The 14,378-nt window shown below is 39.1% G+C and overlaps 1 protein-coding gene across 1 annotated transcript in view; it reads left to right on the top strand.

Annotated features, from left to right (window-relative positions):
- The first annotated feature begins 6,529 nt into the window (after window positions 1–6,529).
- smarca2 (SWI/SNF related BAF chromatin remodeling complex subunit ATPase 2) overlaps window positions 6,530–14,378 on the top strand; it is a 28,606-nt gene continuing 20,757 nt past the window's right edge. Inside the window, exons 1-15 of the mRNA XM_079577059.1 lie at window positions 6,530–6,622; window positions 7,265–7,498; window positions 7,587–7,716; window positions 7,811–8,191; window positions 8,279–8,380; window positions 8,782–9,031; window positions 9,821–9,947; window positions 10,180–10,353; window positions 10,420–10,593; window positions 10,689–10,859; window positions 11,343–11,390; window positions 11,478–11,608; window positions 11,709–11,766; window positions 11,969–12,045; window positions 12,137–12,281. Coding sequence (XP_079433185.1) covers window positions 7,295–7,498; window positions 7,587–7,716; window positions 7,811–8,191; window positions 8,279–8,380; window positions 8,782–9,031; window positions 9,821–9,947; window positions 10,180–10,353; window positions 10,420–10,593; window positions 10,689–10,859; window positions 11,343–11,390; window positions 11,478–11,608; window positions 11,709–11,766; window positions 11,969–12,045; window positions 12,137–12,281 — 2,172 coding nt within the window. The 5' untranslated portion in view covers window positions 6,530–6,622; window positions 7,265–7,294. The remainder of the gene's footprint in view (window positions 6,623–7,264; window positions 7,499–7,586; window positions 7,717–7,810; window positions 8,192–8,278; window positions 8,381–8,781; window positions 9,032–9,820; window positions 9,948–10,179; window positions 10,354–10,419; window positions 10,594–10,688; window positions 10,860–11,342; window positions 11,391–11,477; window positions 11,609–11,708; window positions 11,767–11,968; window positions 12,046–12,136; window positions 12,282–14,378) is intronic.

Raw genomic sequence — 14,378 nt, 5'->3', positions numbered from 1 at the left:
CAACTTGACTGCCACCGGACCGGAGCAACCAATACACACTAATGGAATCACGAAGAAGAAGCTAACATACGGGCAAAGCTAACTGCGGGCAAACGTCACTTTAAACAGTATTTACAGCCAAGTTTGAGTGAAAAAAAATATTTCCATTGTATAATTGGATGTACAATATCCCTCTCTCCATCCGCCTTTCCTGTCAGCACTCTCCAAGACAAGTAATAAGTAAAAAAAAATCGTAACTTGCTACGACACCTGCAGTTGCGCTTATGGCCTCTAGGGGCAAGAGTTACTCAGTACTGCTTTAAACTGTTGCCGAATTTTACCTTTATCTATGTCACTTCCTGTCAGCAGCTTAAAAATTCAAATAAAAATAACTTTTCTGCCTAACATTTCTTCAATAAAATGGCTGCTTCATTGAAATTAAATGATAATTATGCAACTGATGAACTTGCAACTTTTGTTATCCTTCTAAATAAGTCATATTTCCAAAAGCATCAAATCCTTTCATATGCATATGTAAGGTATAATGCCCGACAGTTCACGCCTCCACATTGCCCATTTATTTATCTGTTGCCGGACTAGTTGTGTGGTTATATGAAAATAATGCACGCCATGTTAGCAATAGAATTCTCACTGACCATAGTATAAATAAAAGCACAAGCCCTGCCAAAGTGATACCCAAACAATGACTTGGAATAGTGACCAATTCCGCTGTGTACCAATGGAGGGAAAATTATTCAGTGTCGTTAAAATCGCACATCACTGTAAAATAAGACATTATAAATATGACAGGAAATATTTGAGCAAATGAATATAGATTGCTCTCAATGATCTTCTCTCTCGTATTATTTATCCAAACATAGTTTTGAAGTAACAAGTTTCCTGTGACAAGTTATCACAGGACCTCTAAGCTCAGGGTGAACAAGTTATTAAAGTTGTGCCCTGGGAGAAACCGCACAATGACTTCTTCACTCCGAAGAAAGGCAGCAGGGATTGTGTGTGTGAAAAGCTTGAGAGCAGAGGTGGGGCATTTTGACAGCCGCTTTGTGCGCACAGAAATCTTGTACTGCTGGTGCTTTCATTGAGGTTTAGTTTCCAGTGCCAGGCAAAATACCACAGTGCTAGATTCACAACTAAATACTCATAGCATCTATTGTCCTTCTTAAGTGAGTGCTGAGCCTCTGCTGGAAAGATAAAGGTTTGAGTATCTATAGGCAGCACCTTATCCCACTTGTCAAAAGCACATCTTTCATTGCCTCAATAATGGCTGAAAAATGTCAAAAGGCATAGGTACAATACAAAGATCTACAGTGAGCAACGTGAGGCAGTTATATGGATGGGTTGAGGATTGATTTTCAATAGTAATACGTGTTTTGTGAAACGAGACAAAGGGTGAAAAAACTAGCATTCAAAGTCAATATTGAATCATATGTTATTTCAAGTCCATACGTAAACATTATAAGGATCGATTGTCATTCACTAAGCTCGCTCTGAAAGGTAAACTGTAAGAGCTTTGGTAAGTGTATTCTAGGTGCGGTGGCTTTGTTATAATACATGTCACAGTTGTTCTTTAATTAACTTATTTCAATAATAAGTGAACTGTAAGAAAGACACATGGCAGCAAAACTGATCCAAGACTTTATCATTTTAGTTTAGTTCAGACTCACATGGTTGATTTTTTATTTTTTGCAAACCTTTCATAAAAGATCTCTGGTGCTTAAATGACAAAGCATCAGCTCCCAAACGCTGAATCTTGAGCTTTTGCAGTTTTTACTTGTTCCAAGACAAACCCGTGGCATTTTGTATCAAATCATATTTAACTAAACAATCCAAACTGCTTCAGAAATGGCCTGATTCGAAGCATTTTACTGCCTCTTTACGGCGGAAAGCAAAAGGAAACACCCGGCAACAAAGAAGATGTCACCAAAATGTTTTCCGAAACACATGGTGCTGCTACATACCCGGGGCATGTTAAAGCCTGGCTTCTGACCCCTACTTTAAAACCACTTAAAGGGCAAAGGCTGTTAACAGCACTGACACACACAAACATCACATCAGAACCAGAGACAGAGTCATTTCAAACTATAGAGAACGTTTTTGATGCATTTGTGGGAATTACATTCACGGTCATTTGCATCACTATTTGTCTGATGACCGAAAACCATATAGTTTCTCACTTTTATCATCTTTTCTCCTATTCTCTCCGCTATTTCAAACAAATTACTTGTCGGTCTTCCTGGGTGGTATGGCAGGCATATCAATAAGGCCTGAAAGTAATTGCACAGCATTGTTATCAGTGGTAGTGGACTTCTATTTACTGGGCATAACTAAAGTATTCTGCAAAAATGCGAATAAATGAAAGCACATAATATTTTTTTTATTGTCACTATTTATTTATTTTATATTAGTGACACAACATATAAATGGCTGCAGTTATAATGAGCAATAATGCATTTTTATATATTTAGTACATTACGTAAAAGTACTAAAGGATACTGAAGACGCTGCACTGGTTATTGTCCGATGTGGAAACAAGCAATTAGTCATAGCATGGATATTACACACACCAGGCTTTACCATCTTTTTTTCCCCAACTGCAGTTCAAAGAGTCCTGCCCCAAAAGACCTATACCTGTGCAAATAGAGTCTGACATATTGTTCCTTCTGAACACTTTAAGTGCGCACAGCCACATGTTTCAGTGGATGCAGTGGGGTCTGCGATGGCCCTAACATTTAACACATGCGGACTGGGATTGCTCTGATGGTGGGCAGAAAGTCAGGCTCTGACCTCATCTCCAGAGAAGCAGAGATTCACTGTGACAAGTTTGAAACACATGCCGGCTTTACGCTTTCTACCGAGCCCTCTGTTACAATCTGAAGGAGAAAAAAAATGAGAAGATATTGAGTCACTAAAGAAGCCAAGTTCAGCACTCGGCACAATTTCACATGTTTCATCCAGTTTCAAGCAGACACAGCTTTATTATTCTGAATTTAGACATGTTTAAAGCAAGACCACATACAACGAGTTTTGTCTGGCTTCAAGCAAGCACAGTACTTTTGATATGCATTCACAGATCATTTCCATATTGTTGTATTCCTTCCTGATCTGTAACATCACAAACAACAGTCCAACACTATGGCCCAAGGGCTGCCAATTCTGAATGCAAAATATCTATTTTTTTAACACCATACAAAATATACATGAGCCTGACTGTCTAAAATCAAACATCAGAACACAACAAAAATATTTATAGTACATGGTGGGCAGACTGCCTAGGGCTAGACCAGAATATGTGAATTGTCAATTTGCCATTTTAATTGGTGCTCAGAAATTGTGTATGGAGATTAATGTACTTGACTGAATAAACTTTGAGTCTGTTTTAAGTGCTGGTACATTTATATTTATATTAATTAATTAAAAACGATGGAGTAAACTCTTGTTGGGAGGCATGTTTGGTTCTGTAAGGGGCCTGTGATGCTCTGAACTTTGAAATGGCTGAGACCATCACTGAGGACACAATATTGGAAAAAAAAAAAGAAAAGAATTTTGAAGCAGATCTCAGCAGATACAGTTATTTATTTTATTGATTAGGGATAAATAAATGAAAATGTATCATTTATTCAGGTTTGCAGCTGCTGCGACACACACGACACACATCCAAGCTAAAGCTAATTCAAAGTGGTCAACGCATGGCATATTTGTTGTTTATCTGGTCGGGACATGTTAAAGAACAGATATGAGGCAAGAGTGCTAACTGCTGCGCCACCGCTGCACCTTTAAGTGCTTTACGAATGATGATGATGATTTTGCATGTTTGAGACCATGACAAAGCTATGCACTGTCTTGCTGTTTTCCTGGTCATATGCTGCTTGGGTGGATCTTGGGGCAGCAGATGTCAGAAAGTTGTAATATTGAACAGTGCACTTTTAAAATGAATGGCGGAGCACCTGCAACAAAGGCAACTACAAAGAGATGTTCACTGACAGCATTTCCTCTCTTTTCGGTCTCCTGCATGACCCCGGCACCATCTTGGAAAAACATCTCACTGCTGCACTATACTTCGGACTGGACACTGTTCCCCAGAGAGGGCTCAGTCGGTGCATCTTCTCTATCTGCTAAGAGCAGAACCAGGACATGAAGTCCATACTGCACCTGACTGTAAATCTGACCAGAAATCCTTTCATCAGAGGATGATCAACAACAGGCAGCAAGAAAACGGAAGCAATTGGTCAGAGAAGGGATAGATAGAGAAAAAAATATTCTATTCAAATTGTTATTTTAAAGGAAACACATAAGATTGGAGCTCAAATTCAGTTCAGTAATGTTTTCCAAACTGGTCAATGTCAGGCGAAATAAAGGAGTTGGGCTTTGTTGTTGGTTCCTCTGTTCAGAAAAATAGATGGACCTTTGAAAAACATTAGATGTACCACAATGTAAGCATTATTCAAATGACGGTCTCAGATAACATAGTGAAAAACAAACATGTCACAAGCAAGTGGCTCATGTAAAACTAAATATAACACTCCATTGTTTGCACACACCTGCACATGACTCAACACAAAGTGCACAAGAAGATAAACGTCTTTTTGTCAATGGTCATTGTAAATGAGAAAGTTGTACATTTTCCAAAATTCATAATATATCACTTAAACATAAAATCAGTTAAATAGATAAAATATTATATTCAGCAAATCCAAAGATAACACAGGTTTACTATATTGATGTGGAAGCCTATCGCCCAGATCTCAAAATGACATGACCATTTGCATGTGTTCTTTTCTAAGTTCATCCATTTAAAAGACAGGCTTTGAATAAGAAGTCAGTATGCCGGTGATCCACCGGGGCCCTTTACTGAGGGCTTCAAGGTGAATGGAAGCCACAACCCCTAGACCTTTCACTGTCAAATGACTGTGGGCAGGCTCTTTCCTGGCTCACTGAATCTAATGATGCAGTGGTCTCAACCACTAAGTTAATTAGCTTTGTTTATTTGGATAAGATTTACATGCAGGAACTCCGTATACCTTCCATAGGAGACAGGCCTACAGAGGGCATGAACTGTCAAGAACAAAATGCATGCATGTGAATTTGAATTAATCTTCTTTTGAGGGCCAAAATTCCATAGAAAACATGAAGCAGTGCTTGGCCTGTGTTTATAGTGTGTACGTGTAGCCATGACTGCCGGTAAAATATTACAACCAAATTGCAAAAAAACTACACCTACAGCTTTGAGATGTTTAAATAAAAACATGAAGGCAGGTGTATTTTTCCGAAAGAAAAAAGTTTCTAATGTCATAAAACTGCTGTGCAGAACTGTATGCAAATTGTATTAGCCTGTATAAACTACTGTAAAAATCTATCATGAAATTATATTGTATTTTATAGGCCTAATTTGTCATTGAATGGCAAAACTGTATGAAAACTGTTGTTTATCACACCAAAGAAGGCATATTGTTTTAGCTTATGACCTGTCAATGTGTGTAGATGAGCCAATCTCGACAGTCTGATTAAACCAATATTAAGAGGCAAGCACGCCTAGAGCTCGGTTACATTGACTCAAGTAGGACTACATGTAGGCTACTTGAGTAACTTTTTGAAGTAATTATACTTCTGAGAGTAGTTTTACCATATGGTACTTTTTACTTCCACTGCAATATTCTAAATAAGGTTGTATAGTCTTGAGTAAAAAAAAGTCATTCATTCCACAGTGAAGAAAAAGAAGATCTTTATTTATATAGAGCCTTTCACAGACATAGTCACCAAGCGCTTTACATGAGACAATTGTGAGGAAATCTTGTGGCAAAAGCATGTTCATGTTGACACATAAAATACATGTAGTTTGTTTTTCATGTTCTTTCTTTCTTTCTTTCTTTCTTTCTTTCTTTTTGTTTTTCTTTTACATAATATGTAAAATTGTAAATCAGACGTTTATGTTCAGTTTGATCAAACAGGTATTTTTTTACTCTTACATGAGTAATTATTTTAGTCACTAATATAGCCTGCTTAGCCCGCCTGTGGAAATCTAATGCTGCCACCTTGTGTTGGCCAGAGTGTAGGGCACAAAAGAAATAAAGACGATATTGACGACATTCTGTTAAAAGCAAAATATGACATATATATATATATATAATACAGTTGGCCATCATTTTGAAGACTGCAGATTTTACTCATTCATCTATATTCTCTGTTAATTCCTATTATTCATTAACATGTATAAAGCTAGTGAGTTTGCAATATGACTTTTACAAATATGACATTTCGTGTCATACTTTGTTAAAGAAATCTTTTGCATTATCCCGCATAGTAAAGTGTGTGTGACCCACATCTCCATATGCTGCGTTCAAAAATAGTAGGCACTTTAGGAACCTGTTACAAAGTTATGTCATGACTACATAACGTTACACACCCAAAAAGAGAAAGTACTAAATGATTGACATCTGATGAAGCCTATTGTCGTGAGCATAGGCGGGATTTCCGGTGACATTGACAAATCAGAAAGGCCAGACATAAAATAATTTAACATGTCAGCAGACACCACGGAGGGGGAGTGAACTTGTGGGCAGCAGCAGTCATATTTTGGAGAAACATTTTAATATTGACACATAATTGGGCTCACGTCTGCCTAAAGGTAAACTGCTAGGTTATTAGCTTTGTAGTCGGATATTAAGTAATAGCATTAGTCATTATAGGTCAATGTGCAAATTTCCTTATTTAGACACTGGCAAGAGTTGAAAATGGTCAACGCCATCCATTAGCTTGCAGGATAGCTTGTTATGCTAACCTAGCTGTGGTGTTAGCTAATGCTAGCGCGAAGTTCCCCACCGCTCGAGAAAAACAGACAATTATCCGCTTGATGTCGTTGTCAGCTGTATCATGTAGGACAGATGTTATTTAAAATCGTGAAGTTAAGCAGTTACCAAATCCATTAAACTTAAATTGTGTTCGTTAATGTGATGGCCACCAGTTTGGTAGAAGCCACGACCCAATCTGATTGACTACTTTCTAACCTGATGGGTGCAGTGCTAGCACGGACACGGACCGCTATTTTATGTGACAGCTTTATTACGTTGTGCACAGACACTCATGTCACTTTAGCGCATGTCACTGTATTACAATATAATAACAGTTAGTTTTGTAAGTGCTGTACATCATAATAAAAGGATGAGTCCACTGTCAACTTGTAATTTGGGGAAATAATGAGTTAGACATCATGAAGCCTATTTACAACGATTACTAATGAATTGTACTTTTTTTAATGTTTTATTCGTAGCTGGCTGCCATCTTTTTGGCGGTTCAGTAGATGTCCACTCATCCAGACACAACAGGTGGAATGTCCCATGCTGGCCCGTCCCCAGGGGCAGGCCTGTCCCCAGGTCCAGACCCTTCCCCAGGTTCTGTTCACAGCATGATGGGACCCAGTCCCAGCCCTGGAACTCCAAATGCTCCCCACAGTGTGCAGAGCCAGGGAGAATACTCTCAAGATGGCATGTATGGGATGCACAAGGTGACAAAATAGTTTTTGACATTTCTTTAATAGAAAGTTAAAGTGTACAAAAAAAGTAATGTGTCTTCAATAAAATATTATTTTACAGCCCTTAGAGGGGATGAATGACAAGCCCATAGCTGATCCAATGCACTTTGGTCACATGAAAAATGTGGGAATGAGATCCTTACATAGTGGTATGGGTCCTCCACAGAGCCCAATGGACCCACATAGCCAAGGTATCAAGTTATTTGTTCAAAATCTGCAATTTACAAATCCATACATTTTTACAGTTGAGATTTCTAAGATTTATTTTTATTCTGTGTGATTTAGGATACATGTCTCCTCATCCATCACCCATTGGAGTCCATGAGCATGCTTCTAGCCCTATGTCAGGTGGTGGAGGACCCACACCTCCTCACATGCCTCCCTCACAGTCTGGTCCCATGATTCCATTGGACCCCCAGGGGACAATGGGGCCAAGCATGACAGGTATGAGCCAGCCAAGCCGTGTGCCCTCTTCTTTCAGTCCAGTTCAGCTACAACAGCTGCGAGCTCAGATTTTAGCCTATAAAATCTTGGGCCGAGGGCAGCCATTGCCTGAAAATCTTCAGTTGGCAGTTCAAGGCAAAAGGTGTCTTCCCACAATGCAACAGCAGCCACAACCACAGCAGCCACAACAGGCACCTGGGTCTAGTCCTTTTAACAGATCAGGTATGTGTTTTTATTTGTTGTTTTTTACAAAAATACTTTTCATTTATAGTGTGTCTTATCTAAACTGATACATGTTTGTGTTGCAAGGAATGAGTGTTCCACCTATGGCTGGTCCGCAATCAAGTCCTTGTACCACACCAGCAATGCAAGGGCACAGCCAGAGTGCAGGACCAAAGACTTGGCCAGAAGGTAAGTTTGTAATAATTTTCTCACTTAATTGGTGGTGTAATAATAATAATAGTAATAATAATAATAATAATAGTAATAATAATAATAATAATAATAGTAATAATAATTATAGTAGTAATAATAATAGTAATAATAATAGTGATAGTAGTGATAGTGATAGTGATACAATAAATATGAAATTTCCCAAAAAATATTTTTGTTGCACATTTTTATTTATTGTTTTTGGCAGAGTAAGTATAACTTTCAATATGCGACATAAACAAATTTCTGAAATATTCAAGCAGTCAGTTTCCTGAATCAAATTTGATTGTTATTTATCTTTTCAGCTTCCCAAAGTGTTAAATCGGATAGAATAAACATTTTTGCTTGCATACATATGATGATGATTCATTGCTGTCCAGGTCAGAGCGGGGATGGTCCGAATACTCCGCAGAAGCTCCTGACTCCAGCTGTTGGTGGGAGACCGTCTCCTGCTCCTCCTCAGGCCCCTGGTGTCCCTGGGCCTGTGCCAGGCAGCTCCATGACACCCCAGCCCTCAGCTCAGCAAGTGTCCCCTATGCTCCAGATGCAACAGAAGCAGAACCGAGTCACCCCAATCCAGAAACCCCAAGGGTTGGATCCAGTGGGAATACTACAAGAAAGAGAGTACAGGTAGCCTTTGATGATTGCTTTGAACGCACTGTGGAGAGAATGTTCTGTCTGGTGGGGTCTCTGTCCTGAATTGTTATCTTGAAGTTGAAATTGGTGTGGGTGCATTATTGTACCCCCAAAGGCCATTGAACAGGCTGTAGATCACGATCCAAATCCTTCACTTCCTTTACTCTTTCCTCGGGTATAGCAGCCAGCACAAATCAGTCAATATTGTTAGTTTGGAGCCCTCTTTTTGACATATTAAAAAATGTATTGTGTTTATCTACAGTGACTTATTCTGTTTTTCACTGGTGAATCCGCATTTCCAACTGCTGACACTGGTGTGTGTGCAAGTGCAGCAACGCGACACAAAAGTTGCATAATTAATTCCACGTCTCTGTTACAACATAAACAAATTAATTTAATGCTTATCTGGGGCCTTGGAACCCATTGTTACCCTTTTGAATGTGGGATTGGGCCAATTAGTTTTCCCACTTCTATGTGATTGCACATTGCACAAACCATGCATCAGTGCAAATTCATCTGTGCCGTTGCATTCTGTTTTTGTGTTGATGAATTTAATGCACACATGTTTACAATATGTTTTCAAATGCATGCAATAAGAAGACTAGAAACCAATAATATTGAAGGGAGAATCAGTGGTGTTTGTGACACATACATGCACAGCAACCATCTAACCCATGCTTTGTCTCTCACTGTGACAAAGCATGTCCAGCACTACACTAAATATGTTTATGTACTGTATGTGCAGATGGGCAGTTGTAATTTGTTTTCAAACTCCTCTTCAAGATTGCAGGCAAGAATTGCACATCGTATCCAGGAACTAGAAAGTTTGCCCGGCTCTTTGCCTCCTGACTTGAGATCTAAAGCAACTGTGGAGCTCAAAGCACTGCGTCTGCTCAACTTTCAGCGCCAGGTACTGGTCAAATCAAATGTGTACTGTGCAAGTCTGAATAAGATTACAAAACTGGAAATTGCTCATGCAACAGCTCAATAGGGCTCCACACTTTATCATAACATTCAAATTGAAATGTTACTGAAAACAGCGGTTTGTCTCCTTTGGGATACAAAGTATACAACCTGCTCGTCATTCCTAATTTAACAGCCCTAATTGTTAAATCAAAATGATGATTACAAATCTGTTACAGCTGAGACAAGATGTCGTGGCTTGTATGAGGCGAGACACAACCCTGGAGACCGCCCTCAACTCTAAGGCCTACAGACGCAGTAAGCGTCAAACACTGAGGGAGGCACGTATGACTGAGAAACTAGAGAAGCAGCAAAAACTGGAGCAAGAAAAGAAACGCAGGCAAAAACATCAGGTAAACTTTTTAGATATTTTAAAATGATTTTAAAATATGTTAATAAATTAATATTTTCTGTTTCAGGAATATCTGAACAGCATCCTTCAGCATGCAAAAGACTTTAAAGAATACCATCGGTCAGTCACTGGCAAAATCCAGAAACTGACTCGAGCGATCGCCACATGGCACACCAACACGGAGAGAGAGCAGAAGAAGGAAACTGAGAGGATTGAGAAGGAGAGAATGAGGAGACTCATGGTTGGTACAAAAGAAGAACAAATTAGGCTATAGTGAACAAAGCTGTGTGGAAAATGAGTGAAAACTGATTCAATTGTTATACTTTGGCTTTACAGGCAGAAGATGAAGAAGGCTACAGAAAATTAATTGACCAAAAGAAAGACAAACGTCTGGCCTACTTGCTGCAGCAAACTGATGAATATGTTGCTAATCTCACCACTCTGGTGTATGAACATAAAGTTGCTCAAGCCGCCAAAGATAAGAAGAAGAAAAAAAAGAAAAAGAAGGTGACAATACAGAAGTACAAGATTTCTTTTCTAAACTTTCAAATGAATGAAAGCTCCATTTATTAATTTGAAGTGGATACATTTATGAATTCTTGTTGAATAATCCTCCCTCCTCGCGCTTTGCGACAGGTACTGCAACCAATCAGATCGTTATTTTGTCAATTAAACCCTTGCTAAGAGGGTTTAATTGACATATATTGACATATATCGTCTTCGAATTCAGTGTTTTCCCCTTTTAAATCAATCATCAATGATTATCGATCATCTCCACACCGTGTAGCTAAAATTACCGCCCACTTTCATCGCTCGACAAATCTGTGATCCATGCTGGATCCAGCGGGATGTGTGTGGCTTCCCTTAGCCGCTGCAGTCCCGCGTGTTGGTTTTTGCCAGTCGCTGTCGTTTCGAGCCCATAAAACATCAGCTATGTCCATAGTCACTCATGTTGTATTGTCGTGACCTGATTGTCCATATCTTTTGTAGAAGGCAGATGATGGTGAAGGCACCAGTGTTATTGGACCTGATGGAGAGGTAATTACTGTGCATTTCAAACAACCACTTTTTTTCTCCTTCTTCAATAAATTAATGTTTTGAAATTCTGCTCTGTGCATGGTACAGCCGATGGACGAGAGCAGCCAGATGAGTGAACTTCCAGTCAAAGTCATTCAAACGGAGACGGGGAAGGTTTTGCAGGGAACAGACGCTCCCAAGTCCAGCCAGCTTGAGGCCTGGCTGGAAATGAATCCAGGGTAAGCGTTTTGTTAGCTTTATTTAACATCTCATATCAGCCATTTTGATATCTTGTTTGACAAAAAATATTCTTTGGTTTTGTCTCTTAAATGTTAATAGTTATGAAGTTGCTCCGCGTTCCGACAGTGAAGAGAGTGGCTCTGAATTCGAAGAAGAGGTCAGTGAAATTTCCTTAAATTAAATTCCTTTAATTTAAAAAACTACATACTGTAGTAACTAGACAAATGAATGACCACTAGAGGGCTGCAACTGCTTGTGTCATGTTCCTGAAAAGATGTTATAATTCAAAGGCGCCTTGTGGCTGGTTTATTGCTGGTTGAGTGTATTTTATGGACACACTTTATTTTGTTCCTTATAAGGAGGAAGAGGAAGCAGCCAAGGGAGATGAAGAAAAGAAGATAACTGTGCCTGGGAAAAATGCCAAGAACATTATTGAGTACAGTATTACCTTTCATCCTAGATGAAGTCTATACCTGCTACTATAGTCAACAAGTATTTTTTTTTTTTTGCTCTATGAATATATTCAGGTCTGCCAAGCAGGACGTGGATGATGAGTACTGTGTTGATGCAGGGCCAACCCTACAGTCCTACTATGGTGTGGCTCATGCAGTAATGGAGAAAGTGGACAAGCAGTCTTCACTGTTGATCAATGGCACACTCAAACACTACCAGGTACTTATCAGCTTCATTTTACAGTGAAGTCTTTGGCATTTTCTTTTTCCAAAACTGTTAATTATATATGTCAGAGGCAAAGTAACATATTGGATATAAGGCTACACATACTGGGATATTGAACTTAAAGATATCTTTATGGGCCTACTGTTCAAACAGATTTTTGACGTCATGGTACGCATATTTCACTCACACTAAAAGCACTGTTTAAAAAAAGAAGCATATTTTCTGCTCTGCAAAGCATGTGTCCATGGCAACAGGGTCGCGTGGCTTGATTGAATGGTCGGCTGCTACATTGACCTGTGCAGCTACATTTTTTTTTTTTTTTTTACGGCAGGTGAAGGTGTCTGTTTTTTTTAATTGCAGTGAAATGAACCTGTCAACTGCCACCTAAGGGTTAGGATTAGTTTTAGGGTTAGGGTTAACAATTATTTATATCTAAATTCAATATAAATATCACTTTAGATAAGTTTTTTGCTTCAGCCAAAACCCTTTAGTCATTGTTTCATTGTTTTTACCTTTTGTAGTTGATCGTGTCTGTGTGAAGATACTGATAAACCACCACAAACTACCACTATCATAAATCTCAAAGCGCTTACAACCTATATGCCAGTGTAATACCTCATTTGAAAGCCAAGACCTTCTAGTTTCTAAGAATATGTGTGAGATCTGTGTGAGTGAAACACAACTTACATTACATTTGCTGTTCCTAACCCTAATCATATCCTGATTAGGGTTAACTAACCCTAACCCTAGCCCCCGTATCAGGATGAATGGCAGGATACAGGTTAAATAGTTCCCCGGCTACTATTGCCCGTGGAACTTTAAACCCCTGTCATTTACTTTAGGCTGGTGGTTCTTGTAGTACCAGAGACTTACCTCTCAGCCATTGTTATCAATTAAAGCTGTTTTTCTCCATGCCCGACATCAAACCGTGCCAAATAGGTTTGGGTTTCCTCCGGTACTCCGGTTTAAAAAAAAATTATGCTCAAAGCTAGGATAAGGTAAGACCTAAAATAGTTATTTTTACAAAGATTCTTGTATCAGAACATACATGCTAGACACGAGGCCCGCAGGCCGGAGTTGGCCCACGAGATCTTTATTTGCCCCCGACATGATTAATAACTTATATTATAACCGGCTCGCCAATAAATTGTATTAAAGACAATAGAACTTCATTTCCCATAAGCCCCGACGCAGCGGAGGTAAACAAATGCCGACAGAGAAGATACTGCTCTTTTAAGGGGGCTCTGTCCTCTGACCCTATAAAGGACAAAGGGCCAGAGGACGGAGAGATTGACTGAAGACCAGTGAAGCTTTCTTTGTTCAGTTAATCATGTGCTGATAAAGTCTTATACTGTCTCTTATAATATCAAAATCCATGCGAGTTGCACAATGTTATGTTGAACTGACATGATAATGATACGCTGCTGCATGGTCGCACTGAAACGTTCAAATGGAAATGTTAAGGAAATGTTCAAATGCTATAAATCTAAAAGCAGCGGCAGTGAGCCCTGTCATGTGGACAGGGGTATAATTGGATACGGATGTAGAAAATTAGGTGTTTATAGAAATATTAAACCAGGGCCTGAATCACTTGAGGTACTTTGTAGTAGCTACTCATCTTGTGTCTTATCATTCTGGAAAGTCTCTTGGCGGGGCTCTTAGCTCATCATAATGGTTGCCTCGGGGTCTGTACGTCTGACCCTCTCATCATATGCCCCAGGGGGTTCATTGCACATTCACTTTCTTTTCAGTATTTCTTAATCCTTATCATTTTGAATACTTTCTCCACTTGGCTTTAAACTCTTCTTTGGAAATGAAAGTTAGTCAGTAATTAAATACAACATTCATGATTTTCATTATGAAATTTTCTGTTTATGTAGAGTGAGCTCATAAATCTTATTTTGTCATCACAAAGTATCATTGGGGAGTAAAGAAAAGTGTGTTAGAAAATTGCAAGTACAGTAGGTGCACTAACGCCTTTTTCCTCCTTCCATCTGGTCACAGTCTGGTACATCTGATTTATGGGGGGCTGTCTTCAATGAGATAAAATCGATGGTGCCACTTAGAGGAAATTGTCAGCACAAAAGTAAT

The sequence above is a fragment of the Gobius niger genome (assembly GCF_951799975.1).
Source record: "Gobius niger genome assembly, chromosome: 1".
NCBI classification, from domain to species: domain Eukaryota; kingdom Metazoa; phylum Chordata; class Actinopteri; order Gobiiformes; family Gobiidae; genus Gobius; species Gobius niger.
This window is presented reverse-complemented; position numbering and strand designations above follow the sequence as displayed.